We start from the raw sequence: 27,952 nt of genomic DNA, 5'->3' as shown, positions 1-27,952 counted from the left end.
AATGCACAGCCATCCTGTAGAACTCATTGCCAGGTGAAGTTGTGAAGGCCAAAAGTATAACTAGGTTCAAAACAGGATTAAATAAGTTCATGGAGAATGAGTCCACCAATAGCTGTTAGTCAAGATGATCAGGGTTGTTACCTCATGCTCTGGGAGTCCCCAAGCCTCTGACTGCCAAATGGCATGGTATTGATCACTTGATAATTGTCTGTTCTGTTTATTCCCTGTGAAGGATCTGGCATTGGCATTGTCAACAGACAGGATACTGGTCTAGATGGATCACTGGTCTGACCCAGTATGGCCATTCTTATGCCTTCATGATATGTTTATATGAAAAACAAGAAATAGTCACTTACCCCATCACAGTTCCTCGGGGCCAGGATAAATTTCACAACAGCAAGGGCTGTCTTACCACAGGACAGATAGCTTGCACTTCAGTCATAACTGAACACTATGGTATTGCATCCAGCGACAACAGTACATACTTGCCTCATGTTGTTAGGGCATATGTCCAATGTACATATGTGATGCTGCTTTCCAGAGTTTGCCCAATGTCCCTACAACTCTGGGTCAGGTAAGTATACTCCCCCACAGAGCATCTATTGAGCACTATTTTAATTTGGTATTTTGCCCTCACAGTACCGACCTGATGGCTGCATCCAGACAGTGCTCAAAAGGAGTGTCATTCATGACCCCATTGGCATCCAGTGCAAAAGTCACAGATGAGTCTGGGGACCACATCTGGACCACCCTGCAGATACAGGAAAATGGATCCCAGAGGACATGAAACTGCACATAAAAGTCTTGGAGCTCAGAGTCTTCAGGCTCACATGCAAGGCATTCTTTCTGATCTTATAACATTCTGTAGAGTAGATACAGACAAACAGTACCTCAGCAATATGCCATATAAGCAAGGGAGTGCCATCTTTTTCTCCCTCTTCAGGGAGGCAATCAAACTATGGAGCTGTTGCTAGCTGCATGGCATAATCCAGATAGCTCTTCACCTTCTGGAAGCCAAGAACATTTTCATAATTTCCTAAGCAGGCAATCTGTCAAGAATCAGAGTGGTTACTGCTGAAATCCATCACCAGGTCACTATTCCATCAATGGAAATGATAGACCTGTTTGCTACCAAGCACAGTGCTGAGTGCCCAAGCTTCTATTCCAGAGGAGATAGGAGCCACAGGATCTGTGCCAGACATTTTCCTTTTGTAGGGGAATCAGGGCCACCTTTACACTTCCCCCATGGATTCTGCTAATCCCCAGGATCATTGCCAAGGTCAGATGAGACCATGACAAATTCATTTTCACAGCTCCCTACTGACCGAGTGGCCTGTTGTCCACACAACCCCTGATCAGGCTCCCTGGCCACCCAGACCTGGTGTCACAAAATCAAGATAAAGCATTCCATCCAGACCCAAAGTTGCTGAAAATGAGGGCCAGGATGTTGACTGGTTGAGTGCCATGGAAAGGGATGGCCACTCACCCATCAAGGAAATCTTGTCACAGAGCAAGAAGCTTCCCAGGAGGAAAACTCCTCCAAATGGAAAAGGTTCTTGATATGGGTGGCCCAACACAGCCTAGAGCTGGGGCAGGTTCCAATACTGGGGATTCTGGACCATTTGCTGCAGTTAAAGTATATTGGGCTTTCATTTAGTTCACTCAGAGTCCATCTAGAAGCCATATCATCCATTGATATAGCCACTCTTGGTCTTCCCTCATCTAATGGTATCTGAATTCCTTAAAGACCTAATGCATGTTTATTCATTGGTTACGGAAATTACTTCAGGATGGACCTCATTGTCCTTTTGAAGCTTATGGAGCTCCACCCATCCGTGCTCTTCCCAGAGTACTTTGTTCACCATCTGATTTTCAAGTGATCTTTCTGGTGGCTATCACCTTGGCCAGAGAAGTGAATGAGCTTCAGGCACTCATGCTGGAACTCCTTCATACCTTGTTCCATAGGGACAAAGTGGTATTGAGGCTTCATGCAAAATTCACCCCCAAGATGGTTTCTGAATTCCACTTAAACCAGCCAAGCAACTTATTTGTGTTCTTCCTAAAGCCCCATTCCAAATCTTTGATGTATCCAGAGCTCTTCAATATTGCATTGACATGGCCAAATCTTTCAGATTATCCTTGCATCTATTTGTGGCTGGCTTCACCAAAGGTCAGCACGTTTCATCAAAGACTATGAAAATGGTTAACACTTATTTCACTGTGCTACCAGTTGGCTAATGTACCTCTCACACTAAGGGACACTTACTTCACCACCCTCTCCAGTGGCTTGTCCACATAGAGGATAATAGCCTACTACTGCTAATAGTTCAGAGGTGGGCAAACTTTTTGACCTGAGGGCCGCACTGGGATTCGGAAATTGTATGGAGGGCCGGTTATGAGAGGCTGTACCTCCACAAACAGCCAGGCGTGACCCGGCCCCCGCCCTCTACCTCCTCCATCCCCCTCCCCTGCTTCTTGCCCCCTGATGGCCCGGGACTCCTGCCCCATCGAACCTCCCCTGTTCCCTGATGCCCCCTCCCCAGGACCCCTGCTCCGTCCACCCACCCTACTCCCTGTCCCCTGACTGCCCCTGGAACCCCCACCCCTGACTGCACCCCGCCACCCCATCCAACCCCCCCTCTCATTCCTGAATGCCGTCCCCGGGAACCCCCACCCCATCCACCCACCCCTTCTCCCTGACTGCCCCCGGAACCCCTGCCCCTGACTGCCCCCTGCTGCCCCATCCAACCCTCCCTTCTTCCTGACTGCCCCCCGGGACCGCTGCACCCATTCACCCCACCATACCCTGCCCTCTGACCGCCCCGACCCCTATCAACACCCCCGCCCCCTGACCACCACACTGAACTCCCCTGGCCTCTATCCAACCCCCCTGCTCCCTGCCTCCTTGCTGCGCTGCCTGGAGAACTGGTGGCCACGCCACCGTACAGCACAGAGCACAGGGTCAGGCCATGGCTCTGCTTCTGCGCTGCCCGGCCGCCCAGAGCATTGCGCCGGCAGCGCAGCACGCTGAGCCTGCGGGGGGGGGGGGTGAAGAACAGCAGGGGAGGGGTGAGCCTCCCGGGCCAGGAGCTCAGGGGCTGGGCAGGAAGGTCCCGCGGGCCATAGCTTGCCCACCTCTGTACTAGTTACTCCATTAGCTCAAGTGGTATAAGTCTGTGCTATGGATCTAGAGGTTACATTTTTTCTGATGACCCTTCTGGAGACAGTCAGTACGGTTCTATATGATGGCACTTCTATTTCTTCTTTAAGTGTCTTCTGAATATTCCCACTTTTGGAACATGAGTGATTGGTGGTAATGAACAATGCAGCCCTTCTACTAGTAGTGCTTGTTAGACCAAATCATGCATCCCTCTCTAACCCCTCCCCTCAGCACTCCAGCATGTTCTGAGGGTGGGGCTATACAAAGGGGCATCATAGTAGTTGCCATTTCAATTTTTGCCAACTTGCTGACCAAGATGGATTTGAGTCCTTCTCATTAAGATCTGTAACAGCTTAAATAAGTTCTCACACTTCTGAATCATCTCTCCCCTCCCCCACATGGAAAAGGACAGGAAAAAACCACATCTCTTATACTACAACTACAGGGAAGGAGGGTGAGGCAGCTAAAGGTAGCAAGAGGCTTAAAAAGCCTGGATAGATGTTTAAATTTAATGCGGGGGGGGGGAGTAGTGAGGGGTCAATCAGCTCCCATCTCCCTTTGCCTGGCCAATGGGAGACAGAGAATCTCTGAAGGAGTGGGAGCCCCTCCCCCACCATGTTCCCAGACATGTGGTCCCCCCATCTCTGGGGCTGTCCACCATACTGTGGGTCTGATCAAGTTTCCCGCTCAGTGAAATGGGAGGGTGGCTTTGTATAACAAATACAAAGCAAGGTTCATAAAATGAAAATACTTTTATCATAAGAATTCCAGTGCTTGAATGTTACCATCACTACATTTTAAGTGGCATTTGGTATTGAAAGAAGGAAGCCTGTTGTCTGTGACTAGTAATTTTACTGTAAGAAACTGAAAAATGTCACAGTATGGGAAAATGACACAAGACATTTCATTGTCAGAGACAACTGAAGCTCTGAGCTAATTTGACATAAGGCTTTTTAGATTCGGAGGAAATTTTAATGGAAATTTTGCCAATTTCAGAAATTCATTGTGGATGTTACAGTGCATTCAAATAACTTATCTTTGGAACCATGAAATGTCTCATTAAACTGTAAACCTATTTCTTTTAGACATTTACAAAGCTTAATGTTTTCTGGACATTATTACTTGGGGAGGTATGGAAATACATTTTCTTTAATATTAGTACAATAGCTTGATTTAATATCAGTGACAGACAAAACCTGCTTTAAGGCTTTATTCCTGTGTAGTGTCTTAAGAAGCAAAATATGGGTGGTTTTGTGACCTTCTAGTTAAACGAATATTGTCTAGAGCCAATGTATTTGTAAGTTTATATAAGAAGTCTCTCGATACAGAAACTATATTTGTCATCTCTGTATACGTCTCTTGAAATGGGAATTGCAAGCACTTTGAATTATTTCAAAGGTTGATTAGTTTATGTAGCTTTGTAAATATTTTGGATCTGCTGCTTGGATACTGCTTTGTAATTTCAAGCAACAATGCTCATCTTTGGATTTTGTACAGTAGAAATTAAGGCTCAATTTCTCAAATAATCAACACTTTAAAAAAAAAAAGGATATGGTACTTTAGAAATTTAGCACCTCGGAACACACATCATCAGCACACTGTACATTGAGACAGATCTACAAAGTGATTTTTTTACTATTTACTAGCAATACAACATGGAAGGAAATCCAGTTTTATACTTTAAATGGTAAGTTTTACCATTTAAAGTTGTGTTTTGTAACTGTTCTTAACCAAGAATCCACCAACCAATCATAATGGATGGGTTTCTCTCCTATGGCAGTTCAAGAGTAGAGCTGAGTGAATAATTGATTTTTTTTGTTCAGTGGCAGAACCAAAAACTGTAGGGGGGAAATAACCGCTTTGAACAAAAGCTGAATTGTTTTGTTTATTCTCAGTAAAACAAAACAAATATTCAGGACCTTCTAAATGTTTCAAATGTCCTTTCAAAACATTTTTTACAAATGTTCTATTTTTTTCTTTTGCAGTTTTTCCCCCAGTTGAAACTCTTTGCTGAATGCAACCCCAGTGTCCCTCCTTCTATCCTTCACTTGAGCCCCTCTGATATCCCCTACCACCCATCATCATTTATCCCTCCCCCTCGATGCCACCCCACATGCCTCTCAACCTTATTCCACACACTCGTCCTCCTCCTGCCTCACCTGCCAGCAATCATTCACTTTTTTTTAACAAAAATACTTTTGGTTACATTCCTCCACCCCAACAAAAACAAAACACTTTCCAGTCATATTTTAGCAATATGTTGTGTGAATTTTTCCAGATTCCTGCCCTGGGTGGCACTTGAATTGACACTGGCTGGAGGCTAAAAGTTCTGTTAACTCCCCTGTCCATGCATGCCCAGTGTAATCTGTCTGGGACATGAGCCTTAGAACTGCTTGATGCATGCATCACTGGAGAAGCAAACTTTTTTCCAAACCACATTTTAATTTGATTTTCCCCAAAGGGCACATTGGGCCATGCACTGTGTTGGGTTAACTCCTGAACTTTGGAAACTTTGGTGCAATGATCTGAGTCCTGGTTTGATCTCTCCCTCTGTGCAAAAAAGCATTGCCAGAATAGGTTAACAAAAGCTGGGGTGGGGGAAACCGCATCTCAGGAACCCCTCCCCTGTACTCCCATGAAGCACACCAAATTTCAAGGCAATTCAAGTAACATTACAGATCTTAGAGCACTTAGAATAGTCAAACTTTAAACAGAAATCTGGTCTTAACTTTAAACTACAGCAGAGCTGCCATTCTGCTATAATCATACTCTGTTCTGTTAAATCTCATGTGATAAAATGTCAAGACAGGAGATTTTCACAAGGTTGGATATTTATAGCCATAGTGTATAAAGACATTTAGCAGTAGGCAATTGAGAGTAAGGTTCCTAACAGTTATATTCCTTCCCTCTTAAATTATTTTTCTGTGGAAATTGTAGGAAAGAAGATAGTTAACTCCTTTCTATTTCTTTATGATGGATGGTGCATTTTAATGATTGTATTACAAATTGAGTATTCCTCAAGTTGCCCAGGTAACCTCGGTGGTATGTTTCTGCTATTTACATTTTTATTTGAAGTTGCACCATTTCAAAATGTGTTATATGGATATTTAAAACAAAATCAAGGGAAGGATTTATTAACAGTGAATCCCTGAATGTTGCAGTTTAAATTAAAAATCTTAACATGACCTGGAAAGAAAAAATGATAGTGGTCATAGAATATCAGGGTTGGAAGGGACCTCAGGAGGTCATCTATTCCGACCCCCTGCTCAAAGCAGGACCAATTCCCAACTAAATCATCCCAGACGAGGCTTTGTCAAGCCTGACCTTAAAAACCTCTAAGGAAGGAGATTTCACCACCTCCTTAGGTAACCCATTCCAGTGCTTCACCACCCTCCTAGTGAAAAAGTTTTTCCTAATATCCAACCTAAACCTCCCCCACTGCAACTTGAGACCATTACTCCTTGTTCTGTCATGAGGTATCACTGAGAACAGTCTAGATCCATCCTCTTTGGAACCCCCTTTCAGGTAGTTGAAGGCTGCTATCAAATCCCCCCTCACTCTTCTCTTCTGCAAACTAAACAATCCCAAATCCCTCAGCCTCTCCTCATAAGTCATGTGCTCTAGCCCCCTAATCATTTTTGTTGCCTCTATTTGTCTAGGTCCCTCTGTATCCTGTCCCTATCCTCCAGCGTATCTCCTCCCAGTTTAGTGTCATCTGCAAACTTGCTGAGAGTGCAGTCCACGCCATCCTCCAGATCATTAATGAAGATATTGAACAAAACCGGCCCCAGGACTGACCCCTGGGGCACTCCGCTTGAAACCGGCTGCCAACTAGACATGGAGCCGTTGATCACTACCCATTGAGCCCGATGATCTAGCTAACTTTCTATCCACCTTATAATCCATTCATCCAGCCTATACTTCTTTGACTTGGTGGCAAGAATACTGTGGGAGACCGTATCAAAAGCTTTGCTAAAGTCAAGGAATAACACATCCACTGCTTTCCCCTCATCCACAGAGTCAGTTATCTCCTCATAGAAGGCAATTAGGTTAGTCAGGCATGACTTGCCTTTGGTGAATCCATGCTGATTGTTCCTGATCACTTTCCTCTCCTCTAAGTGCTTCAGAATTGATTCCTTGAGGACCTGCTCCATGATTTTTCCAGGGACTGAGGTGAGTCTGACTGGCCTGTAGTTCCCCGGATCCTCCTCTTTCCCTTTTTTAAAGATGGGCACTACATTAGCCTTTTTCCAGTCATCCGGGACCTCCCCCGATCGCCATGAGTTTTCAAAGATAATGGCCAATGGCTTTGCAATCACATCCGCCAACTTCTTTAGCACCCTCGGATGCAGCGCATCCGGCCCCATGGACTTGTGCTTGTCCAGTTTTTCTAAATAGTCCCGAACCACTTCTTTCTCCACAGAGGGCTGGTCACCTTCTCCCCATACTGTGCTGCCCAGTGGAGCAGTCTGGGAGCTGACCTTGTTCATGAAGACAGAGGCAAAAAAATTGTTGAGTACATTAGCTTTTTCCACATCCTCTGTTACTAGGTTGCCTCCCTCATTCAGTAAGGGGCCCACACTTTCCTTGACTTTCTTCTTGTTGCTAACATACCTGAAGAAACCCTTCTTGTTACTCTTAACGTCTCTTGCTAGCTGCAACTCCAAGTGTGATTTGGCCTTCCTGATTTCACTCCTGCATGCCTGAGCAATATTTTTATACTCCTCCCTGGTCATTTGTCCAGTCTTCCACTTCTTGTAAGCTTATTTTTTGCGTTTAAGGTCTTTTATGTAAAAGTTTTTATATGAACAGTCTTTTAAAATAACTCTGAGAAAGTCTTTAGCTTAAATAGTTCTCAATGTTGTTGCTGATTCATTATAATAATTTTGAAGCAATTATTTTTCTTGTCTTCCTGAGTTGGGTGAGCGAGTTGCTTGAGTGCTTCCAGTAATTAATTAATTTTCCCATTAATACAAATATTCTATACTTAAATGTCTTCTTACATTTGTAATTAGTTTAGCAAGATCATTTGATTCCATGTTGATAGGTAAAGCATTTTACCATGTATATAGCAATGATACTAGAAGCTCTGTACTTACCTAACATATTTGTAAGTATGTATTTCACAAAGGTGCTTTCCATTTCAACATTTAAGAAATAACCTAAATGCCTACTTTACCCTTACGTTTTATGCTTTGATAAGGACTTCAGTGTTGCTTCTCTTTGAAGTCCTTCTTCTGTTTACCAGTTGCAGTCTTTACAATTAAAAGTCTTATCAAATATTTTTATACAAAACATCAGTCACAATAAACAAGCTTACATCCATTTTTCAAAACATAAAATAAAAGAAATTGGCATAGAACGTTAAACCAAGATAAAGTTTAAAATACAGCTCTTTTGGATTTGTATAAATACTCTAAGGCCTGGTCTACACTACGGGTTTAGGTCGACTTTAGCAGCGTTAAACCGAATTAAGCCTGGACACGTCCACACAACGAAGCCCTTTCTTTCGACTTAAAGGGTCCTTTAAACCGGTTTCTTTACACCACCTCCGACGAGGGGATTAGCGATAAAACCGGCCTTTGCGGGTCGGAATTGGGGTAGTGTGGACAGAATTCGACGTTATTGGCCTCCGGGAGCTATCCCACAGTGCTTCATTGTGACCGCTCTGGACAGCACTCTCAACTCAGATGCACTGACCAGGTAGACAGGAAAAGACCCACGAATGTTTGAATTTCATTTCCTGTTTGCTCAGTGTGGAGAGCACAAGTGACCACGCAGAGCTCATCAGCACAGGTAACCGTGATGGAGTCCCAGGATCGCAAAAGAGCTCCAGCATGGACCGAACGGGAGGTACGAGATCTGCTCGCCATATGGGGAGATGAAACAGTGATAGCTGAACTCCGTAGCAGTAAAAGAAATGGAAAAGTATTAGAAAAGATCTCCAAGGCCATGAAGGACCGAGGCCATAACAGGGACACACAGCAGTGCCGCGTGAAAATTAAGGAGCTACGGCAAGCTTACCACAAAGCCAGAGAAGCAAACGGAAGGTCCGGGGCAGAGCTGCAAACTTGCCGCTACTACGCGGAGCTGCATGCGATCCTAGGGGGTGCAGCCACCACTACCCCAACCGTGTGCTATGACTCTCTCACTGGAGAAACACACAGGGAAGACGGTTCGGGGAACGAGGAAGATGAGGATGGAGGTACTGTAGGTAGCTCACAGCAGCAAGGAAGCGGAGAAACCGGTTTCCCCAACAGCCAGGATATGTTTGTGACCCTGGACCTGGAACCAGTAACCCCCGAACTCACCCAAGACCCAGAGGGCACACAGGAGACCTCTGGTGAGTGTAACTTTGTAAATATTTGTAAACATTACAAAAAAAAAAGCAAGCGTGTTTAATGATTAATTTGCCCTGGCAATCGCGGCCAGTACATCTACTGGAAAAGTCTGTTAACGTGTATGGGGATGGAGCGGAAATCCTCCAGGGACATCTCCAGAAAGCTCTCCTGGTTGAAATGGGGTGATTTTATTAAGGGGACATTCAGAGGCGCCCATTCCTGCTCTTCTGAACAGAAATGTTCCCCGCTGTTAACCACGCGGTGGAGGGGAGGGGTGAAGTGATCATCCCAGAGAATCGTGTGTGTGTGTGTGTGGGGGGGGGTTTACTTGTGTTTGTGCCGCATGTTAACCGGGAAACCGCAGCCCCTCCTTTTACATTGAAAACCCATTTTAAATGGACAACCCAATTCATCCTTGATATGGGAAATGCGCTGCTGTTTGCAACCTTTCCCGCATGTTAAGAAGGTTAAAAAAGCCAAAACACTGTGGCCTACCATGGCTGCCTGCAAGCCGAAATATGCGACCTTGTAATGAAAGAGTGTACCCATTGTTCTCTAAAATGTGTCTTTTTTAACCACCTCTCCCTTCTCCTCTACCAGCTGCAAATGTTTCTCCTTCGCAGAGGCTCGTGAACATTAGAAAGAGAAAACGTAGGACGAGGGACGATATGTTCACGGAGCTGCAGATGTCCTCCCACGCTGATAGAGCACAGCAGAATGCATGGAGACAGTCAATGTCGGAGATGAGAAAAGCCCAATATGAACGAGAGGAGAGGTGGCGGGCTGAATCGCGGGATGAACAGAGCAAGTGGCGGGCTGAAGACGATAGGTGGCGTCAGCTTGCAGACAGACAGCAAGAGTCAATGCTCCGTCTGCTGGAGCATCAAACTGATATGCTCGAGCGTATGGTTGAGTTGCAGGAAAGGCAGCAGGAGCAGAGACCGCTGCTACAGCCCCTGTGTAACCAACAGCCCTCCTCCCCAAGTTCCATAGCCTCCTCACCAAGATGCCCAAGAACACGGTGGGGGGGCCTCCGTCCACCCAGTCACTCCACCCCGGATGATCGCCCAAGCATCAGAAGGCTGGCCTTCAATAAGAGTTAAAGTTTTAAAATGCAGTGTGTCCTTTTCCATCCCTCCTCCCCCACCCATCCCAGGCTACCTTGGCAATTATCCCCCTACTTCTGTGAGGAACTAATAAAGAATGCATGAATGTGAAAAAACAATGACTTTATTGCCTCTGCAAGCGGTGCTCGAATTGAGGAGGGGAGGGTGGGGTGGGGTGGTTGGTTTACAGGGAAGTAGAGTGAACCGGGTCGGGGGGGGGGGGGTTTGGAGGGTTCATCAAGGAGAAACAAACAGAAGTTTCACACAGTAGCCTGGCCAGTCACAAAACTCGTTTTCAAAGCTTCTCTGATGCGCACCTCGCCCTGCTGTGCTCCTCTAACCGCCCTGGTGTCTGGCTGCGCGTAATCAGTGGCCAGGCGAGTTGCCTCAACCTCCCACCCCGCCATAAAGGTCTCCCCCTTACTCTCACAGATATTGTGGAGCGCACAGCAAGCAGCAATAACAATGGGGATATTCTTTTCGCTGAGGTCTGAGCGAGTCAGTAAGCTGCGCCAGCGCGCTTTTAAACGTCCAAATGCACATTCCACCACCATTCGGCACTTGCCCAGCCTGTAGTTGAACAGGTCCTGACTCCTGTCCAGGCTGCCTGTGTACGGCTTCATGAGCCATGGCATTAAGGGGTAGGCTGGGTCCCCAAGGATCACGATAGGCATTTCAACATCCCCAACGGTCACTTTCTGGTCCGGGAAGAAAGTCCCTTCCTCCAGCTTTCGAAACAAAGCAGAGTTCCTGAAGACGCGAGCATCATGTACCTTTCCCGGCCATCCCACGTTGATGTTGGTGAAACGTCCCTTGTGATCCACCAGGGCTTGCAGCAGCATTGAAAAGTACCCCTTGCGGTTTACGTAGTCGGTGGCTTGGTGCTCCCGTGACAAGATAGGGATATGGGTTCCGTCTATGGCCCCGCCACAGTTTGGGAATCCCATTTCAGCAAAACCATCCACTATTGACTGCACGTTGCCCAGAGTCACTACCCTTGCTATCACCAGGTCTTTCATTGCCCTGGCAAATTGGATCACAGCAGCCCCCACCGTAGATTTGCCCACTCCAAATTGATTCCCGACTGACCGGTAGCTGTCTGGCGTTGCAAGCTTCCACAGGGCTATCGCCACTCGCTTCTCAACTGTGAGGGCTGCTCTCATCCTGGTATCCTGGCGTTTCAGGGCAGGGGAAAGCAAGTCACAAAGTTCCATGAAAGTGCCCTTACGCATGCGAAAGTTTCGCAGCCACTGGGAATCGTCCCATACCTGCAGCACGATGCGGTCCCACCAGTCTGTGCTTGTTTCCCGGGCCCAGAATCGGCGTTCCACGGCATGAACCTGCCCCAGTGACACCATGATTTCCACATTGCTGGGGCCTGTGCTTTGTGAGAGGTCTATGTCCATGTCAATTTCCTCATCACTCTCGTCGCCGTGCTGCAATCGCCTCCTCGGCTGGTCCGGGTTTCGCCTTGGCATGTCCTGGCTCTGCATATACTCCAGGACAATGCGCGTGGTGTTCATAGTGCTCATAATTGCCACGGTGATCTGAGCGGGCTCCATGATCCCAGTGCTAGCTATGGCGCCTGGTCAGAAAAAAGGCGCGAAAGTAGTATCTGATGGACCAGGAGAAGGAGGGAGGGCCGAGTGACGACATGGCGTACAGGTACAGGAACAGGGAGAAACACAAACAACTGTCACACAGAATGGTCCCCCCAAAGATTAAACTGAAAACCCTGGGCTTAGCAGGCCGTTGATTTCACGGAGGAAGGGGAAGCAAATGAATACAGAACAAATCTATTTTTTACATCTTAAGCTGGCAGCCGACGGTGCAGCATGAGTGATAGCCTCTCCAGTATGACAACGACGGATACCAGTCATAATATACCATCGTCTGCCAAAAGGCAAGGGGCTGCTGCTGTGTAGCAATGCAGCCCCACGTCTGCCAGCCCCACGTCCGCCAGCACCCAGCATCGCCCTCGGCCTCTTCTGGGTGCTTAGCAGACAATACTGGGCAATTGGCAGAAAATAGTATATTACGATTGGTAGCCATCATCATCGAAACATGTCTGCCCAGGTGGCCATGATTGACAGCCACTCCAGTACGACGACGATGGGTACCAATCATAATATACCATCGCCTACCAAAGGGCAAGAGGCTGGTGCAATGGAGCCCTACGGCTGCCAGCCCCACGGCTATCACTCATGCTACACCGTCTACCGCCAAAAGGCAGTTAGCAGCTGCTGCTGTGTAGCAATGCAGTCCCACGTCTGCCGGCACCCAGAGGACATATGGTGACGGTGAGCTCAGCTGAGCTGAGCGGGCTCCATGCTTGCCGTGGTATGTTGTCTGCACAGGTAACCCAGGTAAAAAGGCGCGAATCTATTGTCTGCCGTTGCTGTGACGGGGGGGAGGGGCCTGTCGACATGTACCCAGAACCGCCCGCGACACTGTTTTGCATCATCCGGGCATTGGGATCTCAACCCAGAATTCCAAGGGGGCGGCGGAGACTGCGGGAACTGTGGGATAGCTGTCGGATAGCTACCCATAGTGCAATGCTCCGGAAGTCGACGCTAGCCTCGTACTGTGGACGCGGTCCGCCGACTAGAGCACCTAGAGCATTTTATGTGTGGACACACACAATCGGCTGTATACAACCGATTTCAATAAAACCGGCTTCTATAAATTGGAACTAATTTCGTAGTGTAGACATACCCTTAGGGTGTTTATAAACAAGGTTTTCTGGCTAAGGAGGGGTTGTCTTCCTAACATGTGCTTTTCCGTGAGAGACAAACACCCCCCCCCCCCCCGAATTTCTTTGATTAGCTTATACAATTTGTAACATAACTAGCTAAACATAATATGTATTTTTATATTCAAGCATACTGGCTATAACATGCTGGTAACTATGTAGTAATATTCATTAAAATTCAAGTTCATATCTACCCAATATTAAAAATAACTTGTAATAATTGACGTCTGTCCACCACAGCAAGAAGTGAGAGAAACTAGAAAAAGGGGGGAAGAGAATAATATTCGCAAGTTAAGAAAAAAGTCTCATTTCTGAGGACAGGCCACCTCTTTTATTCTCAGTGTTACTAACTCTCACAAATTTATAATAAGTAACATGATTTTGGCTCCTGCTTCAAGCCGTTAGATGAAAAGCTCTAGTCTTCCCATGACTTACGAGAAACAAAATCAGAGAAAGACTTTTCCCTACTGGTGCTTTGTAATCTAGAGGAATGTACAAGTTTATAAACCGTGAACTCTCATCCACCTCTTTTGCTGTTAATGGGCCGTTCACAACCCTTATTGTGAACCCAAAATGTCATACTGTTACCTTGGGGAATAAGAGATGCGGGGGGGGAGAGGAGAGAATTACTATCATTCACCCATTTCACAGATGAGCAACTTGCATAACATCTGTTCTGGCATTTCTGGTAATTGAACCCATGTCTTCAATCTGATGAACCCAGGTCTGATCCACTTTGTCACATAATCTTACAGAAAAAAATTAAATTAGGTGTTTCTGAGACCCACACTAACCCCCTCTGGTTCTGTCACCTGTGGTGGAGAGGCCACGTGTTAAGAATTAATGATTCTGCTATTGCTTCAATGCTAAAAAGTCTAGTTTATTAGCCTGAGGCTCATGCTTTTTAAATCCGGAGGCCCCATGTGCATTCCTAGCAGAAGACCCAAACAGAGGGGTTGTTATATTTGGTTATGCTGCTTATAGCCAATAGATCACATTGTGATCCCAGATCCAGGAATAGAAGCTCAGAATCCTGATGCCAAGCATTCTGCCGTCTCACAAATACTTATGTAGTATGCTAACAAAGTATGTGTTCTATCTCCCTCTACATACTCCTCCATACACATGCTGTCCCACTTACAATCAATTACTCCTATATTGCTGAAGTAGAAGAGGTCTGTGCAGTGGATCCGAAGGCTGTTTATCAAACCCTGCTGGTGACCCATGTGGGGATGAAAAAATATATACACACAGATGCATAAAAGTTAATGTGAGGAGCCTGAAGTAATTGTTGGAATGATTTCATATTGCAAAAAGTATTTAGAAGTGAATTTGGGTGTTGTGCTAATATTTTTCTTGTTGTGTTTTTAGTGTTTATATTTTGGGTAAGGGGAGCTCTCCCTTTAAGAGCAGGAGGTGGCAATTTATTATAGAGTGTGTTTGAGACTGAGTGCAATGTAAGGGAGAAATTTTGCCTATCTCCAGAGAAGGGAAGAACCTGCCTGTGTAAGCTCCAAAAAGGTTAGCATGTGATTTAATAAGCTTATCTTACCAGAAAGCAAGCCTCATTCTCTAAAGTGTGGTGTTAGCATTTACTGGGCACTTTCTGGCCTCAGGACATTGCTAATGAGATATAAAGCTTTTCACCTGTAGTTCACTAGTTTGAATCAGGTTCAGCTCTGCAGAGATTAACAGTTACTCCCATCTAATGGACGTTTCATACCACTAAACGATTTGAGTTGCCTGGTCCTAGTGCCAGCTCCCACGTGACAAATTCATCACCATGCTTTGCACTAGATTGTATGTTCTTTCAGGCAGGGACTATCTCTTGCTGTGTGTTCTACAGGGTCTAGCACAATAGGACCCTGGTTTTGTTTGGGTCTTCTAATGAGAGGTCCCGCAGCAGGGGCCAGAATTGGATTACTCTTGATAAACTTGTGAAAGAAGACAACACTGTAATTGTGTCTCTCACATTGGAGACAGAGAGGATGATTTTTAAAAAAATCAGAAATCTATGATTTAACCTTTGGCTCAAAAATTGAGATGATGGTGGTAGTTTGTTTTTGTTACCTCATAGTCTTTGAGGTCTGATTTATTATTTTTGAACTCTGGGGATGGCAGTACTACATTCCAGAAAATAAGGCTGTGTCTGCGTTAGTCGCTCTACTAGCATCAAAGCCAAATGAGACTCATAAAAGTGGCAAATTTACAGCAGCAGAATCCAATTTACTTAGCTTCCCTACTTTCCAGTATTGTTGTACCCAGTCTAGTATTAAGCAGCTGGTGTGCTGTAACTGCTGTGATCATTGCTTATTCTGCTGTTCAAAACTATCTTACTGTTTCCTTGTGCTCCTCCCATCTGTTTGTTTTATCCACCTGTTGAGTCTTCTTGTTTTAAATTTAGATTGCGATCATCTTGTGGCAAGACACCTCCTAGCATTTCCCGCTCTGGCAGTGCTGGGAGCTGTCGTAAATCAGCCCCACTCTGTACAGTGGGTGTCTTCCTCCTCTGTTGTTCTCTTGTCAGTATTTTCAAGGTAGGCCTCAGGGCAGGCACAAGGAGTGCTCCTCCAGCAAACAAAAAGAAACCAATTTTCAAACACAAAACAAAGGGGGACATTTTCCCTGTCCCCTCGCTGGGCATGGGGGTGCAGTGTTGTTGACCTGTTGTTAGCTGAGGTGTCGGTCCTTCCCCTAAACAGGGCACTCAGTTTTGGTTGTTTCCCCTATCGGGAGGAGAACTGCCTCTCACCCCAGAGAAGCCTATATTCCTGCTGCCACTAGCCCTGCAGCAGCTTGTCTCTCCTCCCCTTCTCTGGCCAAAGCAAGGGTTTTTAAAGGTCTCAGGCAGCCCTTTATTGGGTTCAGATGTCCCTATTTGTCCTGAGGTGTAACCTCTTTCCAGCTTTTAGGAAAAAGGGCCTTTATCATTCTAAGGCTAACATATCTGCCTTCCACCACTCTCTTGCACCCCTACCCGTGAGCCCTTCCCCCCAGCCATCATACCTGGAGCCGGCTGTGCGATCTGCAGTCAGTTCGCTTTCAAACCATGCCAAGGGCACATACGTACACACTCATGCTCCATACTCTCCATTTCCTCACCCTCGTGTCCCACCCCAATACTAAGTGGCGGGACCTATTGCCATCTGTTGAAGGTAAGGAACCCCGGTGGGCCAGTCTGTATTCCAGTTGGTGCCTCCCTCGTGGAGCTGTGAGCACAGGCATATACCTGTTGCGATTCACCTCTATACCTGATGCCTGTTCCTTTTGCTGCGTGAGGGAGACCCAGGCATACGTCTGCCTTGAGTGCGTCTGGTTGCTGCCCCTTTTCCGGCTCCTCCTGGACTTGCATTTGCAGTTCTGGCAGCACTTCTCCCCCAACCTTCTATTTTATGCACACCCCATCCATGACCCCATGAAATTGTGAGACCTCCTCGTCAACCTCCTCCTAATGATGGCCAAAGTGGTCATTCATAACACCTGGAAGAGCATGTTGGCCGAGGGCGTGCTCTGTGGGGCCTATTTCCATTCCTCTCTCCATTCATGTATCCGGGCAGAGTTCCTCTGGGTTCTGCTGGCTTCCTTGACACCTTTGAGGAGCAGTGGGTGTAGTCCAGAGTTCTCTGCTCGGTGTCCCATTCAAATTCCATACTTTTGACCCTTTGACCTTCACACCTGTCCTTGTTTTCTCTTTTGTTGTCCTGTATTTATTTGAGTCCCAGGGTCAGGAGCTCCCCCTCCTTAGGCTGGGGGAGGAGCCGTTAGCTACGGGCAGGCTTGCACTCGTCCACTTCCTGGAATCAAACAGGACCACTCTCTTGCAGTTGCCTAGTCTGACTTTGTCCCAATCTGTTTTGGACAGGAACTGTTTCTGTTCTGTTTGTATGGTGCCTACTACAGAGCCTTAGGCTCTAGGCAACCAGAATACCAATAATAAGTAGTAGTAAACTGTGGAAGGAGGGAATATGTTTTTTCAGTGTTTGGACTATAACCAGACAGCAAACAGAGTTTTGATCATCATCTGCTAAAACATTGAATGACTCACTCACATCTCTAGATATATTAACGAGTATTGGAACATTGATATGAAGCTAACCTTTCTATGATTAGGTTCCTAGTACCTGTTAGTTTGGGATACCTTCCTGCAAATGACTCCTTAAAATTTGTTTCTCCTAGAAATCTTTCCTGTCTTTTTCTTCTCATCAGTATCACATCCTTGGCTATCTCCCATGATTTAAGTTTTGTTTTGAGGTTCTTTCATTATAATCTCTCAGGATTAGGTTCAGTGCCTTAGTCTAGACTTTGGAGAAAATACTGCTTCCACAGTAGGGAGAAGTAGACTAACACTACTCCGCCAGTGGAACTTATGTGGGTTGACATGGAGCGACATGAGGAGATGCGTATATCTGAAGTAATTAGGGATATGCTTTCTGACCACAATGATGCAAGCACATAGAATATAGCATGGTAGGACCTTTTGGCTGGGAGCACAGTATCACTATAATAATTCATGCGTCAGTAGATGTAGTTGCAGGCTACTACCTTGAAATCCAAATTCATCTCTGCATTTTATGTGGGAAGAGGTCACGTGTATAAAAATATTTTTCTCTATATAAAAGACTGCTTCTTTTGTGTTGGATCTAATAACAATGGCCATATCTTCAAATACCCTGTGTAAGGCAGAGACTATATTTCAGACAAAGACCTCAGAGACTAGAAAATGTGCTTCACAGTGGTTCCTAATAATGTTTCATCCATGAAATGGGACAGAAATATAGCCACTGAAATAAAGAATGTTATTTTGTGCAAGTTAAATTTTTCCTGAAAAAGTAAGCTAGGCTATTTTATTTATACCTCACAAATTGTGTGCTAGGCATCACCAAAAAGGTGGGAAAGATGCAAGAGAGTTTTCTAATTTAACATACAATATACTAGTATAGGAGATGAATGGGGAATCAAAAAGAAAAAAGGACAAATGAATAGACAGTGATGTTTATTGCATCTTATTGTTAACTTCCATTGACTTTTTTAGTTTTTTTTTTTTTATAGTCTGTTTATTAAGAACTCTTGTTTGAATGGAGAAATACTGGTTATAAACTATTGTAGACAATGTATTTTTAGCAGGCATGGGTCTATTATTTTATTGAACTGGCAATTTCTCTTTGATTATATAGGATTAGTCTTTCATGCAAGTAATGCCACAATCAGGTTAGAATTAAAAAACATAAACAAAAAAACCTTCTGTATAGTGTTCCGTCCAACTGGTATAACTTTAATGGCTTAGTTATTGTTAGCCCATATTAGATTTTCATTGCCTAACATTTGATGTTTCTGTGTCTCTGTAAAAACTGTGATTAGTGTTTCATTGAAAAGGAAACATTATCACATCAGGAATTTTGGTTCTACATAATATAATTCTGAAAAGTTTGTGTTATTTGCAGATGCTAACTTTCGTGTAGTTAGCACAGTACTCAATCTACTGCAATCCCTCGAAAATGCTGCTGTCACAAAGAGCAGGTACATATAGTACATTTAAAAGGTGGTGTTTTTTGTTTCTCCCAGAAGGTCCTCGGCCATCACAGAAAGAAATCATATCACTACGGGCATTTATGCTTCTGTTTTTGAAACAGCTTATATTGAAGGTAAAATAATCTTATTTGAGAGTGTTAGCAATTTGATAAATGTAACAAACTTGAAGGCCCAAGGTAGATATTGAGTAGTTTCTAATGAAGCACTAGATACATAATTCCTGGCAATTATTTTGTCTAAACCTTATTAATATTATGAATTGGTCTGTGCCAATAATACTTCTTAACCCCCCCATTCCCCCAAAACAAAACAAAACAACCCACACCTACAATGAATTAACTTTTAGGATATTTCATATCAGTCATACTACATTGCTTTTATATCTGTTTCAACACATTGATTTTTAGACCAAAAAGGTACAGACTCCTAACCTGCTCTATAGAGTCCTTTAAAGCATTTGGGCCAGATTCTCTACTCTGGGGCACTGTGGTAGAGATCTAATTGGTACAAGAAGGGGAGAGGTCAGTCAGGAAGTTACTTACAACTTCTTGATTCTGTCTGGCCCTGGTGCAGTTTAGAGTAGTCTTTGAGCTGCACTTATGTGTCCCAGACGACACATTGTAAGCAGTGGATCATCTGTCATTTGAGAATAACCAGGGTGCAAGGTTCAGTGTGTTCTGCCCATACCTCTTCTCTCATTCTTTCTTTCTTCAGATATGCCCCTTTATTTGGGAACTGTGGGAATGGGCTGTAGTTGGCAATGCTAGCTTTGTCCACTGCAGACTCCCCCCCCCCCCCCCCCCCACACACACACACTACAAATCCCGTACAGTGGGGACAGGGGACACTCTTTTGCACTGTCCAAGTGGTATATGGGTAGAGTGGAGGAGATAATTTAGCCCTTTGACTTTAGCTGGTACTTCATTCATAAGATAATTCTAGGTGTTGTTAGTTTTTAATGGTATCCAATTTTAGAGAGACTTTGTAGTGAAAAGTTTTCTTAGGCGGAGTGTGAAGAATTTAAGCTCTCTATGAAGAAATATCCATTCTTTTTTAGGATAGAGGAGTCAAGGAAGATGAGCTGCAGAGTATATTAAATTACTTATTAACAATGCATGAGGTAGGTTTCTATAATTACTTATCTTTTACTGCAATCAATTGTACCAACTTTATGGAAAGCATTCAATTAAGAATTTTTTCTAAAAGATTTTGATGCTTGTCACACAGGATGAAAATATTCATGATGTGCTGCAGTTGCTAGTGGCTCTAATGTCAGAACATCCAGCATCTATGATACCTGCATTTGATCAAAGAAATGGGATACGGTAAGATGGAGAAATGACAATATACTTTGAAACTAATCTCCCTCCAACCTGCTTCCTTTCCCACCTACATAAAAAGTGTGATTGCTTGCTTTTGGAGTACAAATACATTTATGGAATATACTAAATCTAGCATTTTATTCTTTCAAAACATGAAAGTTTTTATAACATGTCATGGGGAGATTTAAGTGAAAATATTTCAGCTGGGGTCCTGTTTATAAAACTAGACATGTTTGGGGATAAATTATTTTTTTTATTTGCAATTCAATCTGGAATATAATGTGCCACTCACAAGGTACACTGAAAAATACAGATATGGGTATGAAAGTTCCCTTTTTTTAACTGTTACAGTAGACTAATTTTAGTCATTTTTAAAACATTTTTCTGAGTTGAACTTATATTCGTATTCTATCCAGAAGCTGAAAAATAGTGTCTCTACAGTACATATGTTTGTCAGTAATTTATAATTGACTACAATAAGACAAACAGTGCTATCTTGGCATTTTCTTATATCTAACATAGTAACAAAAAAGGTCAATATTTTAAAATAATAAATGTGTTTTAATGTGGATTCTTTGTCTTGTGATATTCTGAAAAATAATTTCAGTATGACTGAGATACTGTGTAAAAAAACAGCTACTAACCTGCACAACATCTGCTTTTTAAGATAGTTTAGTCAAACAATGTCTTAAAAATATTAAAATCTTCATGGAAGTCTTTATATTTGAAACGGTATAATTAACAATGCCAACAATCAAAATCAAGAGATGGGATCCATCTAGTTATTGCTAGCAGAATTTAGTTTTCTGCCATACTTTTGTTCAGCTGTGACTTGTTCAGTATTTCTTTCTGGCTCTGTTCCAACACTTTTCTAAGAGGAGACCCCCTTATATGGTGAAGGGCCAGCAGCTGAGCTGGAGGAGTTAAGTCATCTGAAATGGCCAAAGAAATGGTGATTATGGAAAGGAGAGATGGGAAGAGAGTAAGAGTAACAACTGGTGAACAGATCATGGTTTAGGTAACCTGGGAATGCATTTGATTTTGAAAATTATTTGTTTTTATTTATTCTAGACAAAGGGTCTGGTATAATTTAGGGTCAAAAGGAAGTCTAATAATTGGAACCGAGTATACACATGAAAAAGAATCAGTTTCATAGAAGAGAAGAAAAAGATAAGAATGACCTTTCAGGTCATCCAATTGGTCATCCTGGCAAATTGCAGGGTTGTTCCCCAACAGTCCAGATGAAAATGAGTAAAGTAATGTCTAAAGTTGACTTTTTAGTAAAGCCAACATACTTTCACTGTTTAATTCGTCTTTGCTTTATCCTCATACATAGAATATGTTTTTAAACAATAGTGGCTCAAACAAATACTGACTCATCTTGTGACCTAATCTCTCTAGAGTGTAAATGGAAAGATAGGGAGGATGTTAAATAGCATCTACTAGAAATAAATATTTTTAAATCAGCCCGGATAACTTGCACCCAAGAATTCTAAAAGAGTTAGCTGAGGATATCTTTGGCCCACTGGTGTTAATTTTTAATCTTGGAATTCTGGTGAAATTCCAGAAGACTGGAAGAGTGATTATACTGTGGCAATATAAAAAAGGTCAAGCAGGCTAACCCGGCTAGTCAGGCTAGCCTGACATCAGTCCCAGGCAAAATAATGGAAAAGCTGATACAATATTCAGTTAATAAAGTGTTAAAGAATGGATAGTTGATTAATTCCAGTCAGTGTGGTTTTATGGAAAATAGGGCATGTCAATCCTTATCTCCATTTTTTAAAGAGATTACAAGTTTGGTTGATAAAGCCATAGATCAACAGCGCTGGAACCTTGGTAGAAGTGGTGGGGCACGAGGCCCTGCCTCTTCTGCTCTTCCCCCAGAGGCCCCACCCCCTAGCTGAAACCAGAGCAGGGCAGTGGTAAGAGCCATCCAAGGAGCCCAGGCTGCTGTGGGGAGACCTGAGCCCTCTCCCTGCCCTGATCGTAAGGTCTCCAATTTTGGTTGGAAGTATTCCTGGAGGTTTCATCACATGATCATCTTTAATTAAAGATTAATCCTTAATTCCTGGAGACTCCAAGTTGATCCTGGAGGACTGGCAACCCTACCTGGACGGTGCAGCCTGGGGGGTGGGGACACGGGTTGGAGGCTGCTCTCAGGCACCCCAGTCCCCTGCTCAGAGCAGGTGGGGAGTCCAGGGTTCCCCACAGCGGCCCGGACTCCCTGGGTGGCTCTTACCATGGCCCATCTCTGGCGTCTGGCCTGGCCAGGGGGTGGGGGCCTCAGGGAGAAGAGAAGGAGCATGGGCGGGGCCGTGGATAGGGGCCAGGCCTGATGGTGAGGGGGAGCTAAGGCCCCGCTCACCGGGAAGAGGCTGCCACCACTGTCAGGGGCTACACTTGTGCCTGCTTGAGACTCGTAGTTTTGGGGGAAATGCAGCCCCCTGTCCCCCAAACTATGCCCATGTTTAAAAGGTGGCATGGCCCTCCCACTTTTAAAAGTGGGGGGGGGGGGCTGGTTCCGGCACCCCAGCATAGATTGAATACATGTAGACTTTTGTAAGACATTTGACTTGGTACTATACAGCATTATGATTTTTTTAAAAAATATGTAATATTGATTAACAACAGCTAAACGACAGATTTAAAAAAAATGTTAATTGGGGAATCATCATTGGTGTTTCTAGGGTGGCTCTGCAGGGATCTCTACTAGGTCTGACATTATTCAGCATTTTCTTCAATGATATGGAAGTAGATATAAAGTCATTGGTGATGAGATTTCTAGGTGACACAAAGATTGGCAGAGTGGTAAATAATAATGAGAACAATCATACAGAGCAATCTGGATCATTTGATAACCTGGGCCCCTTCAGAAATATGTGTTTTAATATAGCCAAATGCTAGGTCATATATCTAGGGGGGAAATGCAGACTGCCTACAGAATGTATTCTGGAAATCAGTGACTGAAAAGGATTTAGGCGTCCCAATGGACAAGTAATTCACCATGAGCTCCACAGTGTGATGCTGTGGTAAAAAAGGCTAATGAAATCCTTGGATCAGGAAAGTTAGGAGTAGGGATGTGACTTTACCTCTGTATAAGACATTAGTAATATCAATTTTAGAATACTGTATTCCGTTCTCATGCCAACATTTTTGAAATATTGGAGAGGGTGCAGTAAAGAGCCACAAAAATTATTTGAGGGCCTGAAAGTGAGAGGCTTGCAGCTCAATCTGTATAGTTTCTCTTAGAGGGAATTGAGAAGAGACTTCATTAGTGTACAAGTATAAAATACCAGGTACTTAGAGTTGTTTAAACTAGCAGAGAAAGCCATAACAAGAACCAATGGAAGCTGAAGCCAGACAAATTCATATTAGAAATAAGGAATAAATGTTTAAAGTCAGGGTGATTAACTATTGGAACAATCTACAGTGTAAATGGTGGATTCCCCATCTCTTGATATCTTCAAATTCTATAAAATTTGATACTATCTCGCATGACCTTCTCATAAACTAACATGGGAAATGCAACCTAGATGGAGCTACTATAAGGTGGGTGCAAAACTTGTTGGAAAACCATTCTCAGAGAGTAGTTATCAGTGGTTCACAGTCATGCTGGAAGGGCATAACGAGTGGGATCCCACAGGGATCAGTTCTGAATCCAGTTCTGGTCAATATCTTCATCACTGATTTAGATAATGGTATTGAGAGTACATTTATAAAGTTTGCGGACGATACCAAGCTGGGAGGGGTTGCAAGTGCTTTGAAGAATACATTAAAATTCAAAATGAGCTCGACAAACTGGAAAAATGGTCTGAAGTAAATAGGATGAAATTCAGTAAGGAAAATGCAAAATGCTTCATTTAGGTAGGAACGATCAGTTGCACACATACAAAATGGGAAATGACTGCCTAGGAAGGAGCACTGTGGAAAGAGATCTGGTGGTCATAGTGGACCACAAGCTAGATATGAGTCCACAGAGTAACACTGTTGCAAAAAAAAGTGATCATCATTCTGGGATGTATTAGCAAGAGTCTTATAAGCAACACCACGCAGATTAGGCCTCAGTTGGAGTATCGTGTCCAGTTCTGGATGCCACATTTCAGGAAACATGTGGACAAATTGAAGAAAGTCCAGAGAAGAGTAACAAAAATGATTAAAAGTCTAGAAAAATATGACCTATGAGGGATGATTGAAAAAACGGGGTTTGTATAGTCTGGAGAAGAGAAGACTGAGAGGGAGGAGGCATAATAACAGTTTTCAAGTACATAAAAGATTGTTACAAGCATAGGTGCCAACTTCCCCTCTTTCCGTGGGTGCTCGACCTGCCCTTTCTGCCCCCGGCCCCACCCCGACTCCACCCCTTCCCTGAGGTCCCACCCCCATTCCAACCCCTTCCCCAAAGTCTCCACCCCCTCCCTGCCCCTATTCCAACTCCTTCCCCAAATCCCCACCCCGGCCCCACCTCCTCCCCTGAGCATGCCACGTTTCCGCTCCTCCCCCTCCTTCCCGGAGCATGCTAACGCTGCCAAACAGCGGCCAGGTGGGAAATGCTGGGAGGTAGGCAGAGGAGCGGGGACGCAGCACGCTTGGGGGGGAATAGAAGGGGGAGGGGAGCTTGCCTGCCGGTGGGTGCAAAGCACCACTAATTTTTCCCCATGGGTGAGTCACACACAGAATCAGTGCCTATGGTTACAAGGAGGAGGGAGAAAAATTGTTGTTCTTTACCTTGGAGGCTAGGGCAAGAAGCAATGGAGGTTTAGATTGGACATTTAGAAAAACTTCCTAACTGTTAGGGTGGTTAAACACTGGAATAAATTGCCTAGGGAGATTGTGGAATCTCCATCATTGGAGATTTGTAAGAGTAGGTTAGACAAACACCTGTTAGGAATGGTCTAGATAATACTTAGTCCTGCCATGAGTGACGGGGACTGACTAGATGACCTCTCAAAGTCCCTTCCAGTCCTATGATTCTATGAAATTAAGACTCAAAGCCTTTCTGGAAGATGTTAGTCAGGCACAAGTTATCGGGCTCAACACGGGTAACTGTGTCAAATTCTGTACTCTGCATTATATAGGTGGTCAGACTAGATGATCTAATGTCCTGTCTTACCTGATACTGTATGAGTCTATGACAATGTAGTGTTCTAGATATATACAGTGGTCACCCTTAAACGGTGTGTATATTGCGTATGATAAATAGTTTTAGTATTTGCATAATTAAATGTAACTTCTTAAGATTGGGTATATGTGCCCAATCTGTGTGCAGACCAAAAAACAGCAAAATTCCCTCACTGCGCTGAAAGGAGGAAGCTAGCCCTGAAAGACCACCTAAGATGCAAGTCATGGAGAAAAGAACTGGTAGCTATGACTTCATAGTCTGCTGCAAGCTGCAGTTGATAAGTGGCAGAAACCATGGGGTGGTGGGTGAACCCCTGCTTTGGGGAGATTAGCTAGCCAGCCCTTCCACCCAAGGACCCCCTCCCCTCCCCGCATGCCGGATCCCTGAACCCACCGCCAGTAAAAGAAGAAGCCCTGGGGGGGCCCCACGACAACAGGAGCCCCCACTCACCCACCCCAGTCACATTGGTCCGAGCTGCCGCCACCAGCAACCCCCCCGACCCACCGCTCCTCTCCCTCTCCCCTCCCCCGAGCATCAGGCCAAGCAGCCAGGCTCCCCAAGTGCTGGGCAGTCCCCCCCGCTTCTGATGCCCTCCCCTGCACCCCGCCGAGTCATGGCTCCTCTGCCCCTGAAGGCTCTCCTCCGCCCAAGCCGCTGGACCCCACCACCAGTGCCAGGCCGGCCCATCGCCTGGTTAGCCTACCTAGCGCCAGCCCCTCCCGCCCCTGAAGGCCCTCTCTCAGGCCGAGCCGCTGCCCGCACCAGCGCCGGGCCGAGCCGCTCGCCACCCAAGCACTAGCTCCTGATGGCCCTGCCCCCAGAAAACCCAGCCGAGACTCCTCACTTCACTGGCTCTTGCCACCCTGAACTGGAGGGATGTAGCTAGCAGCGGGGACCTCCAGGGAGTGGGCGGGGGAGGAGATGGTGGGTGTCTCGGGAAAGGGGCGAGGCCACCGTGGCTCAGGTGTCCAGCGGCAGGTCGACGGCAGCACTAGGGAAGACTAAGCCTTCCCTGGCCTATTATACCCACCACCCATGGCAGAAACCATTTAAAAAAAAAGAGTGGGGGGGCTTCCAGGTTGGAAGAGTTAGTGTGAAGTTTTGCGAGGTAGAGGAGTGCTCTCTGGTTTCCTGCTGCCCCATAAAACTCCTGAACCTGGCCTTGGCTAGCTTAAAGGCCTAATTGGGGAATTAATCACTCATCTTGAACACAGCAGAACTGTTCTACTGCTCAAGGACTGTAGAATGTTGTTTTGTTTTTGTTCCAACTGGAACCTTGGCTGAAGGAAGCAGCCCTGTGTCTGTGGAACCTTGGATTAGATTGAAGGAGGTCTTGTTTGTTTTTCTTCATTTGGACCAATAGTCAAAGAAAGAAGTCTTTTGACTGTTTAATTTCATTTGGTTGAAACTGAAATTATTTCCCCTCCATTTTGGGACCTACCTTAAAGGGACCATGACCCCAACCCAGTAGCATAGCTTGTGATCCCACCATACTTCCTTTCACTTATATATGTATGTTCCTTTCTTAGCACTTTTCTTATTATTTTATTGTTTACTTTCACAATACTATGAATGATTCCATGGAAATGTCTGGTGTTTGGTGGTAAACAGAGAATATGCTAACTGATTTTTTTTTTTTCATTTTAGAGTCATTTATAAATTACTGGCTTCCAAAAGTGAAAGTATCTGGGTGCAAGCTCTGAAGGTACTGGGATATTTTCTCAAACACCTGGGTCACAAGTAAGTGTACTGTTTGAAGTAGTTGTAGTGGCATACAATGATTATAATTTGTTTTCTTTTTTGTAATATTCAGTTTAAAGTACAAAACATATCTAGAAAGTGCTTAGAATGCATTAACTGCAGTATCTATGATGAGTAATTTGCAGATTCTGTTATCTTTATAGATACGCAGTGAAGAAAAATACCTAATTTTCAGATTAATTTCTTACAAAATAGTAATTTCAAAAGATAAAAAACATTGTCTGGTAACTTTTAAATGTTTATGTGAAAATAAGTCTTAAACCAAAATTGCTTTAGAAAACAAAACAAAAAACCCAGTAATGGTGTTTATAAATTAAATGTATTGTTCTCATATGGCCGTATATCTCTGAAAGTACAGTAGATATGAAACTCAATTTTTTATGGATCATTAAAGATTGTTGGTCAGTCATTTGCATTTTCAGTTGCATTAGGAATAAACATCTGGGAGGAATTACATAAAGACATTTAAAAAGATGATGGAAATAAATAAAATTGAGGAATAATAAAACATTCTCATAAAAATATTAGCTATTACTGTGTTATACAAATACAGAAGGAACAGCAAATGAAGTATATAAATAAAAATTAAAATAGTGATAAAAATAGAGAAGTAAGATGTAGAAAGTGAAATAAGTGAAATTTAGAATGAGTTGTTTCCATGAAGACAGATTTTGTTTAGTTTCCCAAATGCTATTTTGACTAGCCCCAAATTATTTCTAATGTGCTATTACATGGTGCTTTACATTTTCAAAACAATGTCCATACACTGAGTAATTAATCCTTTTAACACCCTGCGAGGTTGAATAAATTATTAATCCCGCTTTACAGATGATGATACTGCGACAGAGGCTAAATGACTTGC

The 27,952-nt window shown here is 44.2% G+C and overlaps 1 protein-coding gene across 12 annotated transcripts in view; it reads left to right on the top strand.

Moving 5' to 3' along the window:
* The window catches only part of NBEA (neurobeachin), an 823,962-nt gene that overhangs the window by 241,492 nt on the left and 554,518 nt on the right, over positions 1–27,952 (top strand). For all 12 annotated transcript variants that reach the window (XM_065581345.1, XM_065581343.1, XM_065581347.1 and 9 more), the window contains exons 14-17: positions 18,922–19,001; positions 19,946–20,008; positions 20,116–20,213; positions 26,977–27,069. In XM_065581345.1, the coding sequence (XP_065437417.1) occupies positions 18,922–19,001; positions 19,946–20,008; positions 20,116–20,213; positions 26,977–27,069 (334 nt within the window). The remainder of the gene's footprint in view (positions 1–18,921; positions 19,002–19,945; positions 20,009–20,115; positions 20,214–26,976; positions 27,070–27,952) is intronic.

Source organism: Chrysemys picta, chromosome 1 (assembly GCF_011386835.1).
Source record: "Chrysemys picta bellii isolate R12L10 chromosome 1, ASM1138683v2, whole genome shotgun sequence".
Taxonomy (NCBI): Eukaryota; Metazoa; Chordata; order Testudines; family Emydidae; genus Chrysemys; species Chrysemys picta.
Note: the sequence above shows the minus strand (reverse complement) of the source record. Positions and strands in the feature narration are given on the sequence as shown.